This window comes from Girardinichthys multiradiatus, chromosome 10 (genome assembly GCF_021462225.1).
Source record: "Girardinichthys multiradiatus isolate DD_20200921_A chromosome 10, DD_fGirMul_XY1, whole genome shotgun sequence".
Taxonomy (NCBI): domain Eukaryota; kingdom Metazoa; phylum Chordata; class Actinopteri; order Cyprinodontiformes; family Goodeidae; genus Girardinichthys; species Girardinichthys multiradiatus.
In genome coordinates, this window is record NC_061803.1 from 34,284,692 (window position 1) to 34,312,233 (window position 27,542).

General features: G+C 38.6%; 2 protein-coding genes and 1 long non-coding RNA gene across 8 annotated transcripts; 1 reads left to right on the forward strand and 2 right to left on the reverse strand.

Annotated features, from left to right (window-relative positions):
* Positions 1-861: 861 nt before the first annotated feature.
* On the reverse strand, positions 862-14,654 carry nploc4 (NPL4 homolog, ubiquitin recognition factor). The gene is made up of 17 exons (XM_047377822.1): positions 14,440-14,654; positions 13,761-13,841; positions 10,467-10,576; positions 9,329-9,568; positions 9,204-9,252; positions 9,020-9,114; positions 8,813-8,936; positions 8,182-8,361; positions 7,989-8,075; positions 7,628-7,699; positions 7,410-7,536; positions 5,645-5,805; positions 5,429-5,500; positions 5,222-5,314; positions 4,980-5,096; positions 4,596-4,698; positions 862-3,172 (listed from the first exon to the last, which is right to left on the reverse strand). Exons 1-17 carry the CDS (start codon positions 14,452-14,454, stop codon positions 3,012-3,014), a joined length of 1,887 nt encoding a protein of 628 aa, XP_047233778.1. The 5' UTR covers positions 14,455-14,654; the 3' UTR covers positions 862-3,011.
* Positions 14,655-15,885: 1,231 nt separating this feature from the next.
* On the forward strand, positions 15,886-20,736 carry LOC124874754 (zinc finger protein OZF-like). Of its 5 annotated transcripts, none has more exons than XM_047376259.1 (5): positions 15,886-16,084; positions 16,924-17,065; positions 17,155-17,253; positions 17,359-17,473; positions 18,709-20,736. In XM_047376259.1, exons 4-5 carry the CDS (start codon positions 17,362-17,364, stop codon positions 19,917-19,919), a joined length of 1,323 nt encoding a protein of 440 aa, XP_047232215.1. In that variant the 5' UTR covers positions 15,886-16,084; positions 16,924-17,065; positions 17,155-17,253; positions 17,359-17,361; the 3' UTR covers positions 19,920-20,736. The 5 variants fall into 5 exon arrangements, with proteins under 5 accessions (XP_047232215.1, XP_047232217.1, XP_047232214.1 ...); XM_047376261.1 differs by having other exon boundaries at positions 17,359-17,467; XM_047376258.1 differs by having other exon boundaries at positions 17,362-17,473.
* Positions 20,737-23,938: 3,202 nt separating this feature from the next.
* LOC124874835 lies at positions 23,939-25,918 on the reverse strand. Of its 2 annotated transcripts, XR_007039903.1 has the most exons (3): positions 25,818-25,918; positions 25,459-25,654; positions 23,939-24,154 (listed from the first exon to the last, which is right to left on the reverse strand). It is a non-coding gene; the product is annotated as an uncharacterized LOC124874835 (long non-coding RNA). The 2 variants fall into 2 exon arrangements; XR_007039902.1 differs by lacking the exon at positions 23,939-24,154 and having other exon boundaries at positions 25,319-25,654.
* Positions 25,919-27,542: the final 1,624 nt, after the last annotated feature.

A 27,542-nucleotide genomic window follows, 5' to 3' on the forward strand; every position in this document is an offset into this window, starting at 1 on the left:
TGCAGCTAGCTATCAGGAGATTTTGGCGCACTTCATGCTTCCATCTGCTGAAAAGCTTTATGGAGATGAAGATGTCATTTTTCAGCACATCCTGGCACCTGCTCACAGTGCCAAAACCACTGGTAAATGGTTTACTGACCATGGTATCACTGTGCTCAATTGGCCTGCCAACTCTCCTGACCTGAACCCCATAGAGAATCTGTGGGATATTGTGAAGAGAACGTTGAGAGACTCAAGACCCAACACTCTGGATGAGCTAAAGGCCGCTATCGAAGCATCCTGGGCCTCCATAAGACCTCAGCAGTGCCACAGGCTGATTGCCTCCATGCCACGCCGCATTGAAGCAGTCATTTCTGCAAAAGGATTCCCGACCAAGTATTGAGTGCATAACTGTACATGATTATTTGAAGGTTGACGTTTTTTGTATTAAAAACACTTTTCTTTTATTGGTCGGATGAAATATGCTAATTTTGTGAGATAGGAATTTTGGGTTTTCATGAGCTGTATGCCAAAATCATCCGTATTAAGACAATAAAAGACCTGAAATATTTCAGTTAGTGTGCAATGAATCTAAAATATATGAATGTTAAATTTTCATCATGACATTATGGAAAATAATGAACTTTATCACAATATGCTAATATTTTGAGAAGGACCTGTACGTGTCTGTCTCAAGCAGTTATACAATGGGACTCCTATCACAAGACGAAGTGACTCATGTTCAACGCACCAATAATGCCCTCGGGAAACAATGCCAGGAGTGCCACCTCCTTGGCTGATCTGCATGTTTGCTGCATTGTTTATTAAAGAAAAATAATTAATCAGGGTCTATTCTAGCAGAAAAGAGAAAAGACTGAATGATTGTGTTTTTGTATCTTTTATTGTTTTGCTTCAAATCCAAGTCAACAGCATACAACTATCAGGGTCCTCGGTCAGCTCAGTGGAAAGTGAGGACGGGCTGTAGCTCCAAGAGGTTGCTTGCTCAGCAAACAGCCCTCAGATTAATACAAAAGGAAAACGTCAAAGTCGCCCCTTAGTGTGTCATCAGAGTAATCACACCTAATTAAATCGACACGACAAGAGGAGCAAAAAGCGTCAAACTAAACTAAAACTAGAATTATTCTCTGAATTGATGAAGACAAGTTTAAAGAGAAGCCCACATCTCATAAAATAGTAAACATGGGCATCTTCTGACTTGCCCTCTGGACTAAAGAGCTTCATTGAAAACTTTTCCAGTTTGGATCATCACTGGAGTGATGCAGTTCACATTCATGAATGAAAATAAAAACTATCCTGAAAAATGTTGATAAAGGGACCGAGTGAGATTCTGGATGCTTCTGCTAGTTTAGTACTGGTGTAATCTGACAGTTAAGAATCCATCTAATCTTAATTTGTATTTTACAGAGGCACTTTTCTCTCCACACATATTGTTTACCCTTTAAATGGCTTTAAAGAACAGATGGACATCAAAATGTTGCAGTTTAGCTGAATGTGAGCCTGTGGCACACTTTTTCAAAAGGATCTCACTCATATTGGTCCCAATGTTATTAGTCCAGTAGGAAAAACAAAAGAACCCAATTTTAATCAACCTAAACACCCAAACTGCTTATGTTAAAGAGTCAGCCATGATATTTCTACAAAGATGAGTCTCTGATGGCTTCTAAGCTGATGTTTAATTTGTTGACGATGCTGGACTTCTACACCTTTCCTAAAGCAGATATTTTAATATGTCTCAGCAGAACAGGCAGATTTAGAACCAATAAATCCACCATTTAAACATGTGGTTTACCTGTTAGAAGTTAAAATGCCTGCTGAAGAAAAAGGTTAGAATGTTTTTAGACAAGAATCCTTCAGTAGCTCCGACGTATAACTGATTTAGAGGCCTTTTGATGCCTTTTAATGTTTATAATTTATGTTCAGCAGTTTGGTTTACCCACTGGAGCTCTGTGAAGTAGCAGTCTTCTGAACCTCTGTTGTTGGAAGAGGATTCGGTTGCTTCCAAACACCAGTGTTTCTGGACCATCTTGAAAATTTACATCAGAGGCGATTATTTCAGGTCTTCCATCTCTGGATGGACCTCCAACTTTCAGAAGAAAAGTCTTTGAAGTCTCTGATGGTTAGAAGCGCTCAGGGGTCAATCACAAGAGGTACAGAGGTTAGGTTCTGGCCCATTTGCACCAGCAGGGGGATAAAAACAAAGAGAGAAGAGGAGGCTCTGATAAGGAGGTGAGCACCAGTTGTTTCTAGAGCACCTCACAGCAAATGGAGATAAACTTACAAAGTGTCCTGGGATGTTTTATCAGAACAACCGATTAAATAAGCTACATATTCTGCTGCTCAAGTTCAAACCATCACAATTAAAACTAATCGGATCTCCCTTGTGCAATCGTTGGAGGCTGCTTCTTAAAACTGGGGAATAAATTTAACACTAAAAATATAAACTCTGGGCTATAAAACTGGGTTTACTCTGCAGCTCGCAGCCTTTTGAAGTCAAAGCTTTGAGGAGTGATTGTACTGTAATGGGCTTTCCAGAGACCAGGAGCTGGAAAAGAGTCTGATCTGAAGAGTCAAATTTTAAGTTACACGCTACAATCTGATAAAAAAAAAAAAAAGAAACTCAATTAAATAACAGCATCAAAGGTATTTATATGCAGTCACTGTGAGAGCACTGATGTGAAGAAAGATCTGAAAGTTGGGTCTTTGCTATCCTCCTGAGTCACAACAGGTTTTATTTGAGTTATAGGGAAAATATATTAACAGTGTAGGCCCAGAACAGATGAGAACTGCTGAAAGGAGGGATAATATAACAAGATTAAATCATTGGTTCAACTTTTGGTTTTTAGATACTTGGATGTAAACGAGTGCATCCTTCTCTGCCTTCAGCAGCCAGCGGGAAGACCGAGGCTTCACTGTGAGGTGGACAAAATAATGATGAGGGGGTCTGAATCTTATAACTGGATCTGGTGAAGTGAGGACTTTCAAGGTGAAGCATGGAAGTTCTGTGGAGGGTCTTAACTGCGGGGCAGGCTGCAGATCTCACAGTGCTCTGTGCCGGGCTGGTTCATGAAGGTGCAGTGGAGGCAGGACCACATGGCTGCGGAGGACGCCGGAACCGCGGGGCCGCCCATCGCCTCATAACCCAGAGAGCTGGATGGCTGCCCGCCCTCCGTGCCTGAGGGGGCAGGAACAGGTTACAGGATGTTACCATGACGAAGTATTTGCTGTGTATTTATAAAACGGCCCTGACAGATTCAACTTGGTTTTAATCAGGGGACGTTTATGAAAAATAAAAAAAGGAATCAAGTACAAGCTAAAAACGTGACCATAAAAGGTTTGGAAAATATGCCGAATACTATAATGTACGGCAGGGAGTCTTAAATAAACGACAGCTTTTTAATTAATTGTAATTACATCGCAGCATTTGACATAAAAACCGAATCCAACTATGAAAGGCTTTTCCATATTCCCATATACAATTAACAAACAGAGAAAGGCTTCCAAATAAATACGTTTTGCTAAACTATCTGATTTATGGCTGAATCTAATAACAGATGCAGCAAAATGAAATGTGATGCATCATGTGACGACACATGGATTTATATAGGACATATTTATATACTGTTAATATTCATAAATGCAGGTATCTTAAATACAAATCCATTAATTAAACACTTGAACAGTTAAATATGCATGTCTATTGTTAAGACATCTGGACATGGGAAAATTATTCAAATAACTTGGAAGGAAAAACACTGGATGGATCTCTGATTCGCTTTTGTCTTTTAGGTCATACATTTTATAAAGGAGCATTTTATTCACATGCAGAGGACTGAGTTCATTACTAATAGAAAGAGACGCTCTTCGAAATCGACCAGCGACTGAACAGCTACCAACACTCTTCAGTATGTAAACTGTTACTCAGGAAAGACTCAACATTAGGATCAGTGAGAGATTTAAAATCATATCAGCAGAATCAAAAAGCTCTAAAGAGCTATTTAAACTGTTTGGTGGCCTGCCAGCCGTTCATTTATGCTGCTTCAACAGAGACCTAGACCTAAAGAGTGCGATTGCTTTGTTTGTTCTTCATTTTGTACTTCTGCAGCTTAGGTTGTTTGGTACTTAACTTTTTGGGTTCAAATAGGAGCGTTTGCTTTAGGAAGTCAATTCATACTTGAGACTAATTCATTGAACTGACCCGGAGAAGACTTCAGAGGAAACAGGAAAGCAGGAGGCAGTACCGGAACGTTTCTCTGTTTTATCCTATCAGGTTTTTCAACCTTAATCTCTCCTGAAACGTGATGAATTTGGAAATCCTGGTAGCCTTCTGGACATCTCTCAAGGTAAGAATCAATAGAATTTTATGAGGCTTCATTTTTACATTCAGACTTTACTAATAAATACACACAGATTTCCAAACAGATCAAGGCAAAATCATTTTTTAAAAACCTTGAAATTACTCCAGCTGCTTTTCTCTGTTCCATTTTAAGTTCGATAATAAACACTATTGAAAAACTTTAAATGAGTAGATTATTTGCAGGACATTCAGAACTGAAAGACCAAATAAACGAGTTTAATACAATTTTGACGTGGCTTACTGCAGAGCTGCTCAATGGTTGCCCACTGCTCAGACTTCTTCCAGGTCTGCGCCAGCTGCTCATTGGACGTCTTCACCGCGTCGAGAAGAAGTCCAATACTGTCCTGCAACAAAAAAGACAAACTCGTCTTCAGTGATTCAGAATGCTGAAACAAGAACAGCTTTTGTTTGTTTAAAATGAGTTTCTATGAGGACATGGAAGTCTGTTCAAACATTTTACCGCAAAAGAACATATTTTCCAAAGTTTCATCCAATATTTCTAAACATGATCATGGAGTTAACCACTTCCAGACTGGAGGAGAATCTGACTACAGTCAGACTCCTCATCACAAATTAAAAACAGCTGGAAAACTGGAGGAGTATTGGCTTTGGAGAATCGACTCACCCTCAGAGGCATGACTTCGTTGGTGACAAGGAAGAGAAGCAGATGGAAGTCTGAGACGATGTCCAGGAATGACACAGAGGAGCACTGGGACAGGTACGTGGCTAAACTGTGAAAATCCTGCAATTAAACATTCAGATTCACTAAGAACGTCCTTTCAAGGGATTTCAAACTTTTCAACTTTTCTCTACACTACAGACATGAAGTCACCAGACACCAGAGCTGGGCAGGAAAACAGAACTCACTTGTGTTTCTCCAAGGAGATCGCGGTTTTCGATTGGGAAGCGTTGTGTGGAGGTGAAGGTGTACTGAGGGTCCTTTGGGAAAGTTGTGGTTATCTAAAGAAAATATAGATCTTTCAATAATTTAAAAGAGCTATACTAATATCCATAAAGCAATCAGAACACTGCCTCACACAAACCAAGTCAGAAATGGAAAAGTATCGGACTCACATCTATGATAAGGTACTCAACAGGAAGAGGTCGAGCTAGAAATGTGACGTCATTCCCAAATTTATCCTTGTCCTGTTGAAATAACGAAAAAATACAGATAAGCAAAAACGAATGTATCCTCTGGACGTTATGGGGCTGCCTGAATATTAAAAACATCCTGCTAAATCTTCTGCAGTGGTTTGTTTTCAGTGCGCTGACTGAGGGGAGGAGTCTCACCTTGTAGAAGACGTCGGGTACATACTGCTCCGGACTGGACTCTTTGGCATAGCCAAGCTCAGGAGCGTCTTTGCAGGGCAGCAGGCACTCGTCTCTCACCAGAGCCATGCACTGATTGGATACTTGGTAACCTTCAAAGTGGACCTGATTATCTGGACCACCTGCACACAGAACATGCAAACAAACCCACTGAGCCCATGTCTGCAGAATATAAGATTCAACTTGTTGTGCACACTAATTCGTCAAAACGCGTTTGAGCTTTGATTTTGTCCCACCAGACAGAACATCTATAATCATGATGTAGGTTTTGTTTCCACTGGTTCACTGAGACAAATGACAGATGAGGTCACTACTGGATTTGGTCTCAAGCCACAACATCGGGCTCTGGACTCTAATTTTACACTGAATGTTTGAGTGAATATAGGCAAAGAATAAACTAAAGGAATTTCTTTATCCATGATCATAAGACTGTACATGCTTGTTCAAAGGCGCTGATCGTTTAATTTCTTTTTTTTTTTTTTTCCAAAAGTAAGAGATCACAATTTTGATCTTTAACTTTCTGGGCCATTTAGGACATTTTCAGGACATTTATAACTGTTATAACTTTCTGTAAACAATTAACATGTTTATTTCAAGAAAAGATCAACTAGGGGAGTGAAAAAATCTGAGCCAACGTCCAGCTTTTCTCAGCGCAGAGAAGAGGCTCAAACAGACCAAATGGAAAATGTTGCAGAGGGTGAAGTAAGTTCCAACAATAACAAGATTACTCATAAGGAGGTTGAGAAATGTTTTAAAAAATATAAAAATCAGACGTGCTCTGCTGTTTGAATCATTTCTGACGAGAAGAGTAAGAACATAAGATACATCATTTCTATTTTCTTTTTTTAAAAGAATGGTTATGCGGTTGAAGTCAACCCAACAATATTACACCCTGGTCCAGCTCAGGAGGTTGTTACAGACCCTTAGCAACTGAACTTTAAGGATAAGATGTGATTCCAGAACAAATGTGATGTGGAGTATGTTCCTCATATTTGTCCTTGACACAACCATCCAGGGTTCAACAACCAACCTCATGACCTTTACTGCATGTCTTCACCCTCCTCTCTCTGTAATATTGGGAATAAATGACACCAGTGCCTGAATGTGGACAGCATGCACAATGCTGCAGAGATCTCGGTCAAATGCATGGGAAATTTCTGACAAATATCCAGCACATGTAGCTCAGGTGAATGTTGCAAGAAATGCTTCTTCGGTTCAGTGATCCCAGCTGCACGCTCTGAAAGACGTGGCATGTTCTGAATGACAAACTGATACATAAAGGGTAAAAAGGTGTTTTGTCAGTGTGTGATTCCTGCAGATCTATGATCTGAAAGGGGCTGACAACTATAGAGGCAACTGTTGTATGTTTACTGTTCATCAATTTTGCATTTTTCAAAGAAAATAAAATAAAGAGTGGAAATAAAGAGTCAATAATGCAGTTCAATCAGTGAATTCAGTCACCATTCAGCAATTAATTCATATTGTTATTTGGTCCTCAGTTTTCAAAGTGAGCAAAGTAGAAAAAACTGTTGAAAACATCAGTACAAAGTGGTGAGATCAAGGATTAATAATTAACTAATATCACTGACTGACCTAACTAATGTTTCTATAACCTGTAAATACTTGGTAACCCAGAAGTTCACTTTTTGTTATATTTAAATATCACAAAGTTAAAAAATGTGTCTGTAACACATCACAATAAAAGGAAAACTTAAAAACAATCTACCTGTAGCAACGACGGTCACAAACTTGGATCCAAAGGACCCGTCTCGAGACAGCCTGCAGGGGTTTGAGTGTTGGTTCTGGAAATATCCGGCCGTAATGCACTCTTCGGCACTCAGGTAAAAGGAGTCCTAACAGATGTATAAGAACATTTTGATCATACGGGGATAAAGCAGCTTCTGTTTGACACTCAGTTCACCTTTAACTTATGGGGATCCTCACCTGGTTTCTTGTGTAGTGGACAGTGCCTATTCTTGTATCCTCAGACAGCAGGTCAGTGAAGATCCAGCCCACCTACAGAACACAGGGGAAAAATACTAAAACATTTCCTTTGTTTTGATAAACCCAACTAACATGTAGGCAGAGATAACAACAAAAGCTGCTCAAGTATGAAAATAATCATTTTCCAGGTTTACTGTTTGGGGGAAGAAGCATGTGGGTCTGCAGGTTAAACTCCTCACTGTTTGAGGCATGTAAAGGCACTCAGAGAAAGCGTCAACCTTGAGCCCTAAGATCAAGGTGTGTGTCTGTGAAAAAGAGCACACTTGACCAGCAGAGCACATAGCAGAAAAAGCAGACCCACCTTGCAGAGCCCCAGTTTGGCAGCGATTTCATCTACAGCTGCAGCTTTGGGATCCTCCAACAGTTCCAGACTGTTCTGGGTCGCACTCTGAAAGAAACCCCCAACATGTTAACCATACTGACATATACAGTACCATGAGAACCCCCTTAAAAGAATTTGTATCGATTTAAGATTTGTTGGGTGAGACTCTGACCTGCGGGGGCTCATAGATGGCAGCCACCTCAGCTCTGATGCCCAGCGGGATGTCTGTGTGCTCGGTGTACCGGCCATATAAGTAACCCATCCTCTGACTACCCGTTTTCCTCCAGAAGTCCAGGAATCGGTCGGCGATGGTGTGGTTCTCAAACATGATGTTGTCTACATGTCGGTATTTCTGGGAGAGGAGCAGAGAAGCTTTCATGGTTGCACGTGCATTATGGTTTAAATATATGCTGATGGTTAACCTGTTGGATATTAGTTCTTTAACGTTTCTCTAAAACACTGGTGTTATAATCTTTGGTAGAAAATCTTTGGTAGAAAATGAAAAACAAATTATGTTGATTTTGGTAGAAATGAAAAAGATTGATTATTTTAATATATTGATAGCAAAAAAACAAAAACAAATGCCGTTTCCCTTACAGCAACAACGGGCTCATGATTTTTTATAAGTATAATTACCATTATTGTATTTAGTCTGTGTAGTTTGCAAACATTTAGATTTGACTGTTGTCGGAGACTTAAAGGATTAATAAGCATCGCGGACTGAGAAGATTTGATCATGACATCCAAAAATGTCCCACAGGAAGGTAGAGAGAACCACTTTAGGACCATACGGGGAGCCGCACCTGTCTGTTCAGAGTGATGGCGCTGGGCTGGCACTTGGTGCAGATGCCCTCAGGCCAGGGAGGATGACCCTCACATCCTGACTTTATCTTACAACTGATGTTCTCCAAAGCTGCAAACTTCCCTCTGCGTGGGATCAGGACAGAGTTAGTCTCTCACACAGAGATCATGAACATATCTGCTCGTAAAATGAAAGACAAACTTCTCACTTATCAGCTCCACCGGTCAGCTTGCGAAGGTACGCGTGGAATGACATGTGCTTCACCGGTGGGTCGAGGTGGTTCAGGTAGTCTTCGTCAAAAGGCTGGAAAAGACAGAACCCGTATCCTTCATGGTTAGTCTTGTTAAAGTTTGATCCCATTGGTTTGAGGAAATCAGTATGAGAGCAGTTACCTCTAGTGGTACACAGTGCACACATTTCCCCAGGGCACCATGACGACATCTGGAACAAAGAAAGATTTAGGAGGTTTCCCACATCTGCTTTTGTTCTAAATGTTTGCAGCCGTTGCCAGTCTTACAGCTGTGGGTCTCTGTTCCTGTAGATCTTGCCGTCTTGCTTGGCCAGATATTGATCGATTTCATCCTCCTGTACCTGTGGTGCTGAGGAGGACCGAGGGATCAACGAGGATGAAGAGGAGGATGAAGAAGAGGATGAGATGGATGGCAGGGATGAAGATGTGTGTGGGGTCGCCGTGTCCATTGTTTCCCCTGAAGAGGAGGAGGATGCAGAGGGGAACAGAAACAACATGTCCCCATGCCTGCAAGAAGAAGATTAAAGCAACACTGCATTAAGAAGGCCCAAATCAGCATTTAATACATTTTACACAACTTGCATGAATGTAATTTAAGGGTAAATAGTGAGTTTCTAGACTTTATTTAAAAAATAAAATATCTAAACAGAAAATAAAAAGTAAAATTAATATAAAACGAAACTAATAAATAGGATTGCACCACATTAGAAAACATGCAACCATTATCATGATGTGCCCATGACTCCATGAGCTTCAACATCCACATCAATGAAACCTACATCTAAGGATGGAGAAACACCATCTAGCTGGCCAAATCTATCATTGGCATACAGAGCATGAATGCATGTAACCTGCAGCCCTTAAATATTACATACAAGTAGTTCTTCGTGAATTTCCACAAAGAACAAGTCAGTTAAAGTTTGTTTAATCAAGTTGTGCTCCATGTATGAACAGAAAACAGAGTGGGACTCCATTATAGTGTCTTACATGGAGACCACCACCACTATAATCTGAATGTGTTAGCTGGACTCAATAAAAACTAGAAAAGAAGAAGTAACCATGGCGAAAACTATAATGCAAAATAATGTTATACATTAATATTTATTTACCTCAAAGTGCAAAACTTGTAAAGCTTGATAAATACTGATATATGCTCATAAAATGGCCAAACCTCTCTTATTTGGTTTAAGTGTTTCTTTTGTTTACTTTCTATTTATTCAGATGTACTCTATCACTTTTTGTGACCATACTTACGCTGATTGTAATGTCTTCTTTAGTAAAACTTGTCATTAATTCTGAAATGTATTAACAGTAATAAACCTTTCCGATAAGAAATCTTTCAATAACTGCCGGATCTGTGCTGGAAGATCCAAACTCAATCGACCCTCAGTTTCCTTGAACTTACTTGATCTTTAGTAAGCTGAGCGTTTTGTTCTGGGACAGAATCTCTCCGGTCTTGTTGCGGTTCAGATAAACAGAGAACCCATTGGAATTGAACCCAAACTCTTTGGCCACCTGTAGGAGACAATAACCTGTTACCACATATATTTAAACATGTCCTGAACAATGACAGCCACTAGTTCTGTAAAGGCTAAACATCAGCCACCTCAGTCAAACCAGATTAGCAAAGAGCTTCTTGGGATGAGACCTGCTCAGCTTGTTAAGAGTCGCTCCACAGAGTCTCCATGACGTTACAGGAAGCTCCTTCAGCTTCCTGTATCTCATAACAGGCTACCATCTCAGGCAGAACGGCAGGCTGAGGCTGGCTGGATGATAATTATTTAAGAAATACTGAAGCCAATACCAATCGATAAACATTTGATACGCAACTTTCTGATTTAAAGAAAGATCTAAACTGACATTATACACTTTTTAACTGAGTTAATTAGAAGCTTTAAGAAACAATTTGCCTATTTCACAAGGAATTAAATAGTGATTTATTTTTCTAAAAGAAGAGAGAAAAAGCTTGTCCCTGAAGGTCATTAACAAACATGAAACAAAACATCACTGCCATCTTTTTAGCACAAATCAAACCTGCAAAGCTGACACCGTCTCTGCTCCATCTGCTTCACAATCTGCTTTACAATCACATGTTTGAGGGTTTTTTCTGCCAGGTGATCAGCAGATATTTAAACCTGCTCCTCCCACTGATCGGAAGGCAACACCATCCTGCTGCAACACGGATGCATGCATTTTTAAAGAGGCGCTGCTGCAGTGCCCTGCAGGAGTTTAATCTATTTTAGGTTTTACAACGCTAATGCTTCAAACATAGCTATAATTCTTCCACGTGGTCAGGAAAAAGAGAAGTTAAAAAAGAAAAATGAGAAACAAGCAAATCAGATTCAGGACCAAATAAGTCATTTCTGAACTGTAAAAGAAAAAGCCTGTCTAACCACTGTGATGACACACAAGCCACTAGTCAGTAATGGAAGCCTGGAGAGCTCAGAGGAGCATTGCAGGACTGTCCTGCTCTGAGACTTCCTGCATTACTTTCTGCATTGAAAAAAAAAAACAACAACAAGCAAACACAAAGAGAAACTTAGAAAAAACAAACCTTTTCTTTGTGTGGTTTTATCATGGTGGTAAAAACTGAATAATATAAGAATGAAATAACTAATTACTGCAAGGATCAACAGCATCACTCTGTCAGTTCAAGTTTTCCCTAGAAAAACAGGATCAGTTCCATGAATCTACAACCCCCTCCATGAGACCTGACAGTGCAGCTAAAGCTATCTCCACCAGTTTTCTCTGGAAGGCTCAAAGAGATGGTTTCATTGGACACAATGAAACTTTACCGTTGCAGATGCACGCAACCTGTTTGGATTACAGTTTTAAAATTGTGCGTTTAAATAAAAGAAGTTTTAAAAAGCAACCTGCATACTGCTTAAGCCTCCTCAAGCTCTTTGATCAGTCAAAGGCTTTAGAGCTTCGACTGTCTCCCTTTTAAGCCCCACCATCATATGTGTTGGTGGAGGAAGTGGACAAAACTCAGGAGTGAAGTAGTAGCAAATCTTCCTCAAAAAATGAGACATTCTTGCAGGATCTTAAATCATCGTCAGTTAAAGACAGGGTGGGAAAGACCTGCATCATCTTAACACAACCTTGTTACCATGTTTCATATTTATGTCACATAATTGTTAACAGAACCTGTTTGGAGGAGGACAAAAAGGAGATAAATGAGAAAACAATAACTAAATGCTAAAAAAAACCCAAAAAACTAAAGAAACAAACCAAAACAAGTTAAACCCTGTCAGGAAACTGTACATTTTTAAGCCAAATGCTTGTTTGGGGGACTATTTCTCCTATAGTGGTCCCAGAAGAGCTTTCTTTTAGGGCCTAAAAAAGATCCAACTAAAAAACAGGATGTTTTTCTTTGAGAATCGCTTTCTTGGTGCAAAAAATTACATTTTGAGGCAACCAATTTTACATTTTCTTATAGATTCAGTTACATAAACGGGAATGACAGCTGTGTAACAAGCTGGTGCATATAACCTATAAAATTACATAGTTTCAAAGAGTTTTTGCAGGTGTTGGCTTCATTCATACTGTTGCATGAGTCAATTCAAGAATACCCCAATGAACATTCATAACTGCTTGGACAACCAACATTTCAATGTATTTTTTGTATAATCTACTCATGATAAACTGTAAGGTAATGGGGTCATGTGACCCCAATAAATAATACTGAACAGCAGGAGGTCTCTCTAAGGTATTCTGATTTGCTCAGAGGTTATAATCTGGCATATTTTATAAGAGTAAACTGGCCCAAATTGTGCTCAGACCCATAATCAATAAATAGAGAATAAAATAAATCCAGATTCCTCTGTTCATAATTAACCAAAATGCTTCAAACCCATGACAGTAAAGTGCATAAATATGAAATGGTGAATTTGCAAAATTCACCCAGAACTGTTTTTTGTTTCGTTTTCTTGTTCTGTAGACAAAACTGCTGTCATGCTCGGTTTTAGCGTGTTGATCCTCGAATGTAGGCATAGACTAAATATCCGTCTCAGAGTTTAAAATAAAATCTTTCCTTTTTAAAGACCGCTGAAATTATCCATAATGCCATCATTCCTCTCTAGTGCTCTAGTGACCAAAGTTTGCTCCAACTGAATGGACCACAGAGTAAATTATCTGTGCCCCTTCCCCACTTGTTGCTGTGACAGTTATAAAGTGGAACCTAAAGGAGGTCCTATTACTATCATTAGAGTCATATTTAAAAACAAAACTACAGCTTGTAAGTCACAAGCAGCATGTCTGTTTAGCAACAAGCTGCAGATAGCCCTGCTAATTAACCAACTAATATCAGCATGTCACGCTCCATGTTACTCTATAAAGAGACCACCAATACTCTGTGCTCTATGCATGTTTACTTAAACTTTACTAAACTTGGCAGGTGTTTATTTCATTCTTTGGTTTAGGTCTAAATTTCTAAACAAACATTTCATATATAATCATAATAATAGTAATATAATCTATAATTTAGATTATTTTACAGCAAAAGTAATAATTGTTGTTTAATGTTATAAATAAATGTAGTTTGGTGGACTGTAAGAAAATGAAGGATGGCTTCAGACCATCTTGGTTTGTGCTAAGTAAGCTAAAACCAAATATGGCTGATCTCTTTTTTTGGCTTGGAACAACAGACCACACTGCACATATGATCACACCCTGAGTGTTTTATATCTGCACTCTGTACCTTTTTCAGAAAAGCAGCCGCTGTCTCCCTCTTGGTAGAAGGGATTTTCTTCATTCCATCTGGGGACTGCACCCTGATGATCTGCATGATAAAACATGGAGGTTAATTCTGCAGTTTTATTAACATCAGCCCCCTATGCGAGTAAGCCTCCCCTCGGTCGTTAGAAATTCATGGACTATTCTCTCTTTTTCTCGCCCTCAGTACAGTGGGGTCATGGAAATTATGACAATGACAGTGCAGAAAAATATCGTTAATGTTACTAAATGATTCTGTACTGGTCACAAAACAACCTCCGGATCACAAACACGATATTATCATTCAATTATACTAATTCTGTTTCTGCTCATCTGCGCTGGCTTAATTTAAACCAATTGATCAGTTAGCCTCCACTAAATCCACCAAGCAAATTTCTGCTAATCTACAACTAAATGATCGAAATATATAAAATTATGACTTGCGTGTTTCGGTTATGAAAAATATATCGGTTTTTGTAGCTTTCATGTGAACAGTTGACATTTATTTTACTTGGATGTCCCAAAAGGCGCTATGTGCTAAGTTGAGGCAGTAAAGTGAGCAGGCCGCAGCCTCTCTGTGCTAACGGTAGCTGATGAAGCTAATTCTGCTGCCTCATCGCTCTGGACTCTAGCCGTTAAACATACCAAGCCGCCCAGATACTTACAATGTTATCCCCCATTACGCCCGGCTCGGAGCTCCAGGTGGACAACGCTGCGATGCAACACGGTTATTGCAAAAGTCACGAAGCGTCACCAAACAGCAGTCAGCGAAACTCCATCACACAGCTCAAACACCGGTGTTACACACATTAGAGCCCGACGGATTACGCCAAAACACAGCGTTGCTGCGTTTGAGCCACTTCGATTAAAGCCGCCATATTGGCCAGGGAAAGTTAAAGCAGCTCGACGGTCTGATAAATAATCAGACTACGCTCATTATTAAACCTAAATTCGTTTTTCTGTTGTAATGTGCAGGTAAAAATGGAGCATCATAAGCGAGGGTTTCTACGCATTTTATGACAAAATTCAATGCTTTTCTAGACTAAATGTTTTGTCTTTTTAGTCTATTCTTTAGGTACAGATACACAAGATCAGTTAGACCACCAACGCTTTTAATGAATGAAAAAAACCCGACAGATATTAAGTCCAAAAAGGTAGCAGTAATACACAAAGTTTAGGCTATTGTGTTGAAAATATACATGTAAAGATCATGACATGTCTTTAAATAAATTTGAAGTCGATGAATAATTCCAGTTTTTAGAAGTTTAATGTCCTGGTGTCTAATAAACAGAAACTGTTTTAGAATCTGCTGGTGGGTGTTCAGATGCTTCTGAACTGTGCAGTGTGTGAACACGTGTTTTCTGGGTTGCCATGGGTCACAGATTATCTATATGTGGTGTTTTTCTTTCATGCAGTACTGTTAGCAATTCAGTTCTGTTAATACATGGTGCTGACCTAATCCCCACGCCTGAAAAAATGACACTAATGGTGAAGATTGTCTATATTTCTGTTTCCGTAAAATATTAAGACTCTTCTGATTCTTTAGAAATCAAATACGGGATTCCGCCTTGCCATAATGACACTCCCTCCAGTCAATTAAAGTAAAGATATTAAAGATATCTGTACTTACTATCCATACTATTTCTTCTAGTAAAAAATAATCTTTAAAAAATTCCACACCTGAGACTTTTTTTTAATCAAATCTAAGTTAAGACACAAAAATTAATCTAATATTCATTTTTACCAATCCATATATTGTTGGTAAGGTTTTATTTTTCAAATTACATTAATGTTGGAGAGTAGAAAAATTTGGGGAAAAAACTACATATATTAAAATTACAATGTCTAAAAATGTAAATGTTTAAAAAAAAAAAAACAATGTTTTTCCAACAACCTTTATTTGCAGTTTTCTAATGAAACCTGCATTAAAATATTGTTTTTAACGTCGGTGTTAAGATTACGCACTACGAAATATTATTATTAATATAATGGGAATACTATATAGTTATATATAAGATGTGTGTATATTAGTAAGTAGTGTTATTAGTAACCTATAACAAGGTACAACGTCGTCACACGTGACCCACAACACATCGCGAGAACATCCGCCATATTGTTGGAAATGCAAACCTGTAAACATTAAACACTCGTCAAAAAAAAAAAAAACTCAAAAAAGTTGGCGTTAAGAAGATCATTTCAATGAAGTGGATACAAACATCAAGCACAGTAAAGTTAACCAGTGAAGACGGATTAACAGAATCACCATTTGATGACGTCTAATGATGGAAAAGACCAATTCTGCCTCCTCAGGTGAGTCTGCAGACACAGCCACGCTGAATGTTTTCTGTGGAGGTCAGAGGAAGCTTAGTAAAGTGTTAGAATCGGGTTAAGCGGTTCATTTCTCCGTGTTCTTCATGTTCAGCAGTTCCCCTCTCAGATCAAACTTGAGGCGGATAACATAAACAAATAAAAATATATCCCAAATTATTGACATATCACTTTTTTTTTTTGGTACATGTTAAAATTTGAATTATAATGATCAATTTAGAAAATGTATTTTAATGACTTCATGGTTCCTGTGCTGGAGAGTCATATCCCATTTATCATTTATGGGGAGAACATGCGGTCTCCACAGAGGAACCCCATGACCTGGAATAAAACCCAGAACCTTCAACAAGGCAAGCAGCTGCATCACTGTGCAGCCTTTATAAAAACGCCGCATCTGTTAATGTTTCAATACTTGGGAATACTTTCTCTTTCACTCTTGTTTGAATCTCCCACATACACCAAAAACCTGTGCAACATTTCTGTTGATTCAGCATCCACAAACCCTCGTCTGATAAGATTAATATCACCTGCATTAAACACTGGGTTACTACATTGTAACTTCAATTTCTTTCATATTTTTTTTTCTATTACCTCATGTGTACTTTTGAATCACTAAAGCTTTAGATCAGAACCAGCAAGGCGGATCCATGCAATCACCTGACAAAACTGACACAGATATGTTCTGGAAGTGAGGATGCAGATTTTTTTCTTCATGCTCAGGGCTTTGGTTTTAGCGTCGCATCGCTACTTTGAAGTTAAAATTTCAAAGAAAGAACTCTTAACTGGGTTTTAAAAGAAAATAATAACGAATTCTGAATTAGTCTTATGTCTGCAGGTTCTGTAGATGTAACTATAGCTGGAGGTGAGGGCAGAGTGGATGGAAAGACCCTGCAGCAGACTGGTCCTGGAAGCCTGCCTATGATGTAAAAGGGATTTACATCTACCTGGCACATTTTATTAAAGGTTGGTTTTCACATATAAAGGCCCACCATATTGTGTAGAGAAATCTTTGCATTTTTTGTGCTCACCATCTTTATTCACTTCCACATCAGCCTTTATAAGGAGCCAAGTCAGCCGGACTGCATCTCCTCCAAGTTCAGAAGCAGTAGGCAAGAAAAACCTTACGCCACAGATCCTCCAGAGATCAGCAGGTAAAATAAAAATCTAATATTTACAAAAAGAAAACAAAGTTTCATATAAAGTTTACCTGAATGCAGATTAAAAGCTCACATTTTATCTTGTTGAACACATATAAGCAGATGGCTGATACACATTGTCGTAAAAGGCTTTGGAAGGAAAACGATGGAAGACCAAAGTCAGCGAAAAGAACGTCTATCTTTGCTGAAGAAACCACCAAACCTTCAGGTGAAGGTGACTGTATTCTGTATAAGTTAAGCAGCAACGTGTAAAAAAAAATCCAGCACAGCAAACACAGGAAGAGATACTCTGACACCATCACAGCCAGTGTCTAAAAGCAGGAATGATTCTAGGGTGATTTATTTATGACCTCTTATCTATGGACACCTGCAGCAAATGGAAGGAAAATGCCCAGTAATTATCAAAAGAACTACAATTATGCCCAGAGATATCAGTCATTGGTGCCTAGAAAGATAAAGAGGCCATAGCAATGTGAAAATATTAGATTATAAAAAAACATGCAGCGGCTTCAACACTTATGGATTCTTATAATTTTTTTTTTATTTTGTTTTAGTAAATCTCAAAATTTAAAATTCTGTGAAATCCATGAGATTCAGCAAACAGAGAGAGGGATATTTATATAGTTACCCACTAGTTAGCTGCTAAGGCAATGTCAGGGTCTAAATTGAGCCCTTTCTGTTGGATCTATCATACTTTTTCTGCAGGAGCCTATTTTGGTCTGAAGAGGCCTTAGGCTAGGCCTCTCCAGGGTTGAAATAGGGTTAAAATAAGCAGGCCCAGTGATCAGCAGTCATGTAAATGCATATTTTTGTAAGGTGTCTCGTCGCACAAATGCCGATCAGAAAAACAGGAGGAGCTGCAGTGTAGAATCTTGTAGCAATTTGTCAGCGTTTTTTTTTTCCAGGTAGTTGTTTCGCTGAATATAACCAAAGAACCAAGATTGTTTGCATCGTGTTGCATAAACTTAAAAACCTCTTCGTACTTTGTGACTGTTCGTATTCTTCTGTTTTTAGTAACAGTAGGTCTTCTCTGAATTAATGCCTGTTTTTTAGACTCTGTGAGTGTGAGGTGACAGTATAGACAGCTGCTCTCATGTGAATGCCAGAACTCGCTCACAAAAGGACCAGTGCTCGAGTGTCACAGAGCCATTAGTGTCAGGTCTGAATGGGGCCTGAAGAGCACAGCCACAAGCAAAGTTAACATTTCAAAACACTGAGGCCAGAGAAAATTTCTAATTTTCCAGAAGGGAGGTGAGGAGCAGCTTATGTATTTACCTGATTGATCCACTGGTAGCAGGACTGAACTTTCCTACCTTAAATACAAGATTTAAATTCAGTCATTCATTGAGGCTTTAATTAGTGAAGGAGACATTTATTTGCAAAGTTATTACAACAGAAATATTTCTGTGATAGTCCGAGTTTAAACTAAAGTCCATCTCTCTCCTGAAGGTGAGCAGCAAATTCTGGTGGTTAAAGAAGAGGTCCCTGATCTTTGGAGCTCTAGTTTGGAGCAGCAGAATCCAGCACCCGTCCGGGTAAAGAAGGAGGATTGGGAACAGTGGACTGATCCAGATGGAGAGCTGCTTAGGGAGCAGGTAGAACCTGATGAGAACAATTTTCCATTCACTGTTGTTACGGTGAAGATTGAAGACGATGATGACCTCAACTTATCAGAGCATCAAGACATCAAAACTGAAGACAACAAGGAGGCAGGATCTTCAACCAGCAGATCAGCAGAACAGATGGGAACAGAACCCAGTGGGGAGGATAATGGAGGACCTGAACCAGACAGGAACCCAGATCCAAATACGCATTTACATCAAAATACTGATGAAAATGCTTCAGCCTCTTCTGAGACTGAAGTCAGCGGTGAGTATGACTGTGATGATAATCTGTCAGACTCTGGATCTGAACATGAAGACAGTGACGAAGACTGGGGGGAGACCAGGACACATCAGTCAGAGGAAAAGTCCTCTAGTTGTCTGGATGATGCAAACCTTTCTACAACAGAGCCAAACACAGATTCACAAAACGTCCTTGATGGGAAGAAATTATTCGTTTGTGATGATTGTGGTAAACCGTTTTATTATCTGTATCACCTCAAGCGCCACATGGCCCGCCACACCGGAGAGAAACCATTTCAGTGTGAGGAATGTGGCAAAAAGTTCAGCTTGAGGGGAAATCTGAACCAACACATGACGATTCATAAAGGAGAAAAACCTTTCTCCTGCAGCTTCTGTGACAGATGCTTCCGGCTGAGCAGCTATCTTCAGGCGCACATAGTGACACATGTAGGAGTGAAAGCATTTACCTGCCAGCATTGTGGTGAAAGATTTACTCGAGAGGGAGCTCTGAAGAGACACGTCGTGAGGCACACCGGCGTGAAACCGTTTTCCTGTGCTATATGCGATAAAAGATTTTACAGAAAGTCTGATTTAAAGTATCACATGCCGGTTCACTCAAGAGAGCAGAAAGTCAGTTCTGCACCGAGGAACTTTGCTTGTGATGAATGTGGAAAAAGATTTATCCACAAGTCCCATGTAACAAGACACATGATCACCCACACAGGAGAAAAAACGTTCAGCTGTGACGTTTGTGGCGTCATGTTTAAGTGGCAAAGCGCTTTAAAAAGACACAAAAGGAGATTTCACAATCAATAGAAACTTCTGAGTTGCGGGGCTCATTAATGTATTGCTTTAGCACATTTACTCTGGATGGATTAAGTTAACTAGACATAAAAAGCAGCAACTGGACAAAGACTGCTTTATACATTTGAAGAAAATGTACCAGAGCCGGTGTTCCAACCATAGAGGGATCAAACTCCTCAGCCTCCCTGGGAATGTTTTACTCTTTGGTCAGGAATATCGATTCCATGACGATTTCCTGCATGTTTAGGATGCTCCAACAGCGCTGAATTAATGGCTCCTCTCCATATGTTTAGGTTGTGGATCGGTCTGGTAATGAACTGTTCATTCAACTCCAAGGTTCTTTCGCAGTCCAGAAAATTATGGATTTGGTTTTAAGTATGGAAAGAAAGAAAAGGAGGTTGGAAATGAGTTTCCAGACTTTAATTGTTATTCTGTTTCTAAAGGACACAGGCTGAAATTGTAAAGAATCAAGAGCTTCTTGCATTAATCTGTATTTAATTTACATCCTTTGTCTTTAAATTGAAACATCTTAACTTGAATTTTTAACAAACATATTAATGGATTTGCTTGTAAAGGAACAGTTTTTCCCCTAAATTAATGTTTTCCAGTTTTCTCTTGATTTTCCTGATAATGCTTTAGAATGCAATAAACATGTTGAATATGAGATTACAGGTCATGTGGTAAGAAATATTTTAATATTTGTTTGCTGGTTACCTATATTGTGTGTTGAATGCAGTTGTAATCCTTTTGATTTATTTTCTATATGTACATATGAACAGGTGAGAATCTATCACATGATTTAATAAAAAGATAAAGGTTATACCCAAAATGAGTGTCCTAGGAAAGGCACTGTGGCTGAAATATTACTGATTAATAGAGCTTCATAAAGGAGAGGAGTTTTGTTTGGTGTCCTGATTGATTCTTTGTTTTCCCTCAGAGGTTTAACTAAGTTTAGATAATTTTGTACCGATTAACAACAGATGTCATCTCAAAGCACTTTTTAAGTCAGACAGATCCGATTTATATCCAGACATTCATAATAAAATCAGTCCAATCATATAGACAGTTTCAAATTCAATTCTGGACATTCCAATTAGATCTAGGTTGTAATATAATGCAATCAAAGTCAGTTTATAATCTTAATTGGTTTTACATCTAAGAAAGCCCATTCGACTGCATCAAGGTATTGTCTTTGGAGCAATCTAACATCCTGAACAAGGAGGCGGGGACTGTGGAAAGGAACAACTTCTTTTAAACAGGAAGAATCCTACATTAGAGCCAGGCTCAGTGTGAACAGACATCTACTAGGGTGTTGAACGGCCAGAGCATCCATTGTCCATACCTACCTTTCAATGCAATAAAGAGGAAAACATGGAAGCTCTATGCAGAAAGACCCTGGGAAGGATTCAAAACCAGGACCTTCTTGCTGCAGGTCAACATTATTAGCAACTGCACCTCCATGCAGCCCCATGCACAGAATAGAGAGGGGGAAAAAACACCTACAGAATACAAAGAGTTAATGGCAGCAGTAACTCCGTTTGTGGTTCGTCTAAAAACAACAGACGGCTTGCTAGACGAGCTCTAAGACGTTTGACGGTTTCTTCAGTCCTGGAGGCATCTAGAGCAAGTGACGAGCAAGACAGTTGCTTCATAAGGTCCTCTATACTCAAGATTAAGCCAACCGGAATCAGAGGCTGGGAGTCACATTTTAACTTCAATGTTGTTTGTAGGCTGAAAACTAATTTTGAATTTGTTTTTTCACCAGTAGGATAAAGAAATGCTTAAAATAACATGTTAGTTATCTAACATACTTCAGGTTTTGTCAGTAAATGTTTGAAATAGAAATATGAAGCTAAAAATGACCTGAAGATGACACTGTAGAATGGGCCAAAGTGTCTGCTCAGGATGCTAGGAGGTCTCATCAAACCTTTCAGATGTGTCAAGGGTTACACTACGTTAGTGAAGCGGCGCCCACCAGATGAGCAATATAAGCACCAAGGGTCCACTCCACAAAACTTGGTCAAGGTGAGGTGTAGCTGTGATTGTGAGCTCCTCTTCTCTTTTAGGAGGCAGAGATCTCTGCTTTTCAGTTGATGGTGATGAACTCACTGACTGATCTGTTAATGTTGTATTTTTTGGAATTGCTATGGATGAAAATATATTCTTATTTAACCGTTTCCTCCATCCACTCATTAAATTTTTTCACTTTTTGTGCATTTCTAAATCTATTAAAGTTTATATAAATTCCAACATGTTTTCAGTTATTAAATTGGAGAGTCAATCTAGACCAATTTAAAGTCTGTGACTGGAAACAACCATCATCTTTTTTTCCACTCTGAGTTGATTTACCTTCTTGAGAGAGCAATAAAATATTTTCTTTGTTTCAGCTAACATTTATTTTTCTTGTTGATCAACCAGCCTGAGAAACTGATTACTGTTTCAACAGCAGGCTTGTATATGAATTATGAATATGTTTATTTTGTAAACCCCAAATAACAGTCTAATTTCTTGTTTTTATAAACACTGAGGAAGTCATTAAATTTCTACTTGATCTAAAAATAGAGGCGCAATTAATTACGATGCCATGTATTTTTGACAATGTCAGATAGTTTCACTTTTAAGGAAATTATTTTTGTTATTGTTTTTTGTTACAATATAAAATTGACTCAACATCTTTTCAGCGGTGTATTGAATACATATTTAATTAGCACTTTGTAAACTGAAAGCTGTTAGGAGCGAGCAACGTCCAGTAGGTGGCAGCAGGGCGACACCAAAGAGGGAAATGCTGTGTAAGATAGTGTCTTTGCAAGTGCCTGATCAAAATCCAAAGAAATGTATATATCTATCTAAAGTTAAAATTAATACAATTGGCCCTTTTCCACTATTCCCTGCTAAACGTGGGTCGGCTCGGGTCTGCTCAGTTAATAGGATTTTCTATTGCTGTTCTGTTCAAGAAATACTTTATATGTCCTGTGAATATGGATATATAAGAATTATATATATATATTTTTTTATTTTCACTGTTTTATGTGGTTATTTGGATGCTCCTTATTTCATAATGTCCATTTATTTTTCCTAAGCTTTCAGAGAGTACTTTCACTTCAGGATAACAGTAGAACACCTCCAGATGCTGCTCACCAAAGTTCACCAACATCTGATGTGAAATTTAAGCCCCTAAGAATTCATATGTATATTCAGTTTTCCCTCAGTTGCAGTCATTCCCTGAGTTGCTGTCAATGTTGCAACAAAACTGTCTGTTTCCAATTACTGATTTCACTTCAGGATGATAGTAGGACACCTCCAGATGATGCTCACCAAAGTCATTAAGATCTGATCTGGAATTTCAAAATTAAAGCCATCCAAAATTGAGATTTCTAGTCACTTTTACCTAAGTTGCTTTCAATGTTGCTATAAAACTGTCTGTATCCAATTATTGATTTCACTTCAGGATAAAAGAGGAACACCTCCAGATTTCCCTCAGCAAATATTATCGTTATCCGACGTGGAATTTCAAAATAAAACCGAATCAAGCAAGCAAATATTAAGTAAATGTTGGTTATACTTAACTTTGGATTTTTAAGAAGCTTTCTGATTCCACAGACTGACTCTACTTCTGTCTACAACACTTTTTTATTATGGTGTTTGACAAGAAAATAGCTTTAAAAGGCCACACATATGATATTGTGCAAGTTGTGATGGGATAGGTGTGATTGTTCACCAAATAAAATTAAACCTGCTGTGTAGTGGTTTAATTTGTATATTGTATTTCCCCTTTGCGGCTGGTTTGCAAAATTATGGAACAGCCCTTCAATCACGTATGTAAAAGATTTGCAGAAATACAATGTTGCCTTTTAAACATATTGTCAAGACTTAATTTTCTGATTTTGTCATTTTAATATAATGCAATTACACATTCTATTTGTGTTACGAATTTCATTTTAAGTACTATTTATTCAACAGCTGAAATTGTGTGACCAAGACATGTAAGAAAGCATAGGCAACACATGTTTATTGGTTCAGAGAGCTTATGTTATTCACTGTTTGTAGCTGAATTAACTGTGTACATCTCAAATTAAGAGTTAGACTTTCAAAATTTAAAAGGACTTTTGTTCCACGCCAGTCAGCCACTGGTGTGAGCAAAGGGCTAGCAGGTCACTGTGCCGGATAATGATGGATGTACCATGGTTCATTGAGGGAAGCACAGCAACCACAACCTGTGTGTCTCTTTTTCCCCAGAAAGACAGGACCTACACATGACAACATATAACAATTAAAATAGTATATTTTAGTCAAGAAATGGACACTCCATTGTTATTCATAATAACACGACTTTGTTAGGAATAACCTTTCTTATTATGAGATAAATTAGTTTTCCCACTCATACCATGATAATAAAGTATACATTCTAATGTTTTCACTTTTGTTAGGATATAGATAAGAACCCTCATTGACATACATTACAAGGATAAATGAGCTAGGGTTTGAAATATATGACAAAGTTTAGTACATTGGGTTTGATAGTGGAACAGTCTGTTACAGGGTTGATTAGAATGTTGTTGCAACAGTTAGATTAAGGATTGGACACCTGATATTAACACCCTATCAGATAGACACCACAATGGTGACACATAGTCTACTAATAAACACTGAGGGAGTGTACATCCCTTGCATGGGAGTACCAGATGTAAAACTACATGTGACCTTCTTTCGGGGCTGCTTCAACAATTTGATCTCTGCGAAGATCCAGGACGGTAGCCTCAGCACTGATCTCTGTAACCATTCCTCTGCTTTATTTACATTAAGTGTTAAAACTTTAGTTCTGTTTGAGAGTTGGCCCTTTAAGAGAAAGTGTTATAGACATTGTGATTGCTTCTGGGGACTCTGAGGTGTCTAACCGCCTAACCGTCAAGCAGGGTGTGGTAGCTTGGACAACTTTTTTGCCTGTTTTTCAAGGACCCTGTAATCTTCAGGTATACCTACTTGTGACACTCTCTCTTTGGAAGAGATTTTCAGATTAGCTATTTCCATCTCATTGACAGCAGCCATGTCATTGTTGACAAGATGTACTGTTAAGTGTGTACTTAGTTTCTGTCTTGTATCTTTATAATGCTTTATAGTTCTGACAATAACTTCTGCACACAGTGGCAATGGGAAGTTAAAAATTCCAGGGCTTATCGCTGGAATGGCAATGCGTGTGATGTTGTTGTTCTGGTAATTTCAAAATGTTTAATTCTGGCGGTGCTGGTGGTGTAGGGGCGAAAGCGCGCGACCATATACAGAGGCTACAGTCCTTGAATGGCGGCTGTCCCGGGTTTGAGTCCCGGACCCGGCGACATTTACGAATGTCTCCCCCTCTCTCTACCCCTCTTTCCTGTCTACCTACTGTCAAAAAATGGAAAAATAAAGGCCACTAGTGTTGAAAAAAAAAAAAAAAAAAAGTTTAATTCTGCTTTTTCCAGTTCCTTTTCTGCTGAAGAAAACATGGCTACACTCAGTTTGGTTGGCACACGTGGCACCACTGCATGAATGATGTTTTTGCAAGGTAGGTGACCTGCATTTGTTACGACAGCATCTCCAGTTTGCAGTCCAGACTTTGTAATGTAATTATTGCATTCAGTTTGGATCTGGGGGCCTCTGGCTTTCCTGAGGTCTAGACCTGTCGGGGCACGCAGCTGAGTACAGGTTTGTGTGCTGTGTGAGTGTTTTGCCTCCTTTCCTCCAAAGGGGGACAGGCAGGTGCAAGTGATCTAAAAAAAATAGGAAATACTAGGTTTTTTCCACATTTTTGTTAACTTTATAAACAAATGTCCTCTATTCTAATGGTTTGGATTTTGTTCAATTACAGAAAACACAATATGGTAACTTTATAGCCTGGAAATTGTATATTACAACAAGAGATATTATACGTACCCCAAAAATGTGGAAATGGTGCACTCTGAATGTAAAGACGAATATTTTAGGGTGAGTGCAGTGATTAATGAAGATGAAGCATCACCAAATTCCCATGCAAATAAAAGTAAAAGTTATTGTAACCAATAACAACTGTAAACACTGTTCAAATTCAAATAGACTTTGTCATAAGGCACGCGATGCAAATATGTATTAGTTGCATATATCGCTCTACAGAAAATGTTCAATATGTTACATTTTCCATTGGCATATACAAAACGTTCCAAGTATTGTAGTAATTGTAGTAATATTGACTCTACAACTATACGTGCATTTTGTGCCAAAAGTTTTTTTTTTGTCAATAGCCAAGTACATTATCAAAATAAACCATAACAAAAAAAACAATTTTAAGATAAATAAAAAAGCTGTGTAAGAAAGAAAAAACAGAGGGCTACACCAACATTTTATGCTAGATTTAGTAGTTTATGTTCAAATTTGTGTAAAGCACTAACCCAAAAGCATAAAAACCAATTTTTTCCAAAAAGACAAGCTTACCCCGATCCTTCTTCGACAGTGTTTATGTCCTTATTCACATGTTTTATTTTGCCACTCGTATGACATAATTAGCGCTTCAGGTTAAGTGATTAACAATGGAGCAAGAAAACAAGAGCTGTGTTTCTAATGACCTGGAGGGGGCAGTAGTGGCACAGGTCCTAATAGTAAAAATAAAGAATTTCTGATGCTTTGTTATTGTCCTTCTGGAGTAATTGGCAAAGTTTATGTTGAAATTAAAGGAATCTAAAGCTTTGGAAGATCAGATTGAAAACTGTTGAGTGTAGTCTTAGTCTGAAGTAGTAGGTTTGATCAGTCTGTGGAATCAGAAAGCTTCTTAATAATCCAATATAAATATCATTTAATTAATTAAATATTAGTTTAATTTTGAAATTCCACTGCAGATCTTAATGAGCTTTGGTGAGCATCATCTGGATGTGTTCTACTGTCATCCTGATGTGAAATCAGTAACTGGAAACAGACAGTTTTGTTGCAACATCGACAGCATCTTAGGGAAAACTGAAAACACATTTGAATTTTGATGGGCTTTAATTTTGAAATTCCACAGTGGAGGTAACTTGACTGCAGTGTTTAACTTCCATTTCCATTACTTTTTTTTGTTCAAGGAATGTAGAGATTTTTGTTTATTTTTTTTCTCTCTCAAACTTTATTTAACAAAAACATATACAAACAAGTATGGTAATTTTGCAGCTATGCAACTCAATGATATGCGTAATAAATAGAGGCATACTTAGAGATGAGGACACAAAATTACACTAATATGAACAAAAACAACTACATTTACAAGTGGATGCACATTTTTAAGACTAGTACATATCTGTGGGGAATTCCATTAACATATCATGGAAGCCTTCACATGTTTTAATATATTTCAGAGATTTCAAGTAAAAATGGAATTCCATTAAGAAAATGTTAAAGACTGGGGATGATCTCAGCACTCTTTGTTTATGAATTAAAAATGTCATCGTCGTCTTCCGCTTTATCCGGGACCGGGTCTCGGGGGCAGCAGACTCAGCAGAGAGACCCAGACGTCCCTCTCCCCAGACATCTCCTCCAGCTCCTCCGGGGGGAGCCCAAGGCGTTCCCAGGCCAGCCGAGAGACATAGTCCCTCCAGCATGTCCTGGGCCGTCCCCTGGGCCTCCTCCCGGTGGGACGTGCCTGGAACACCTCCC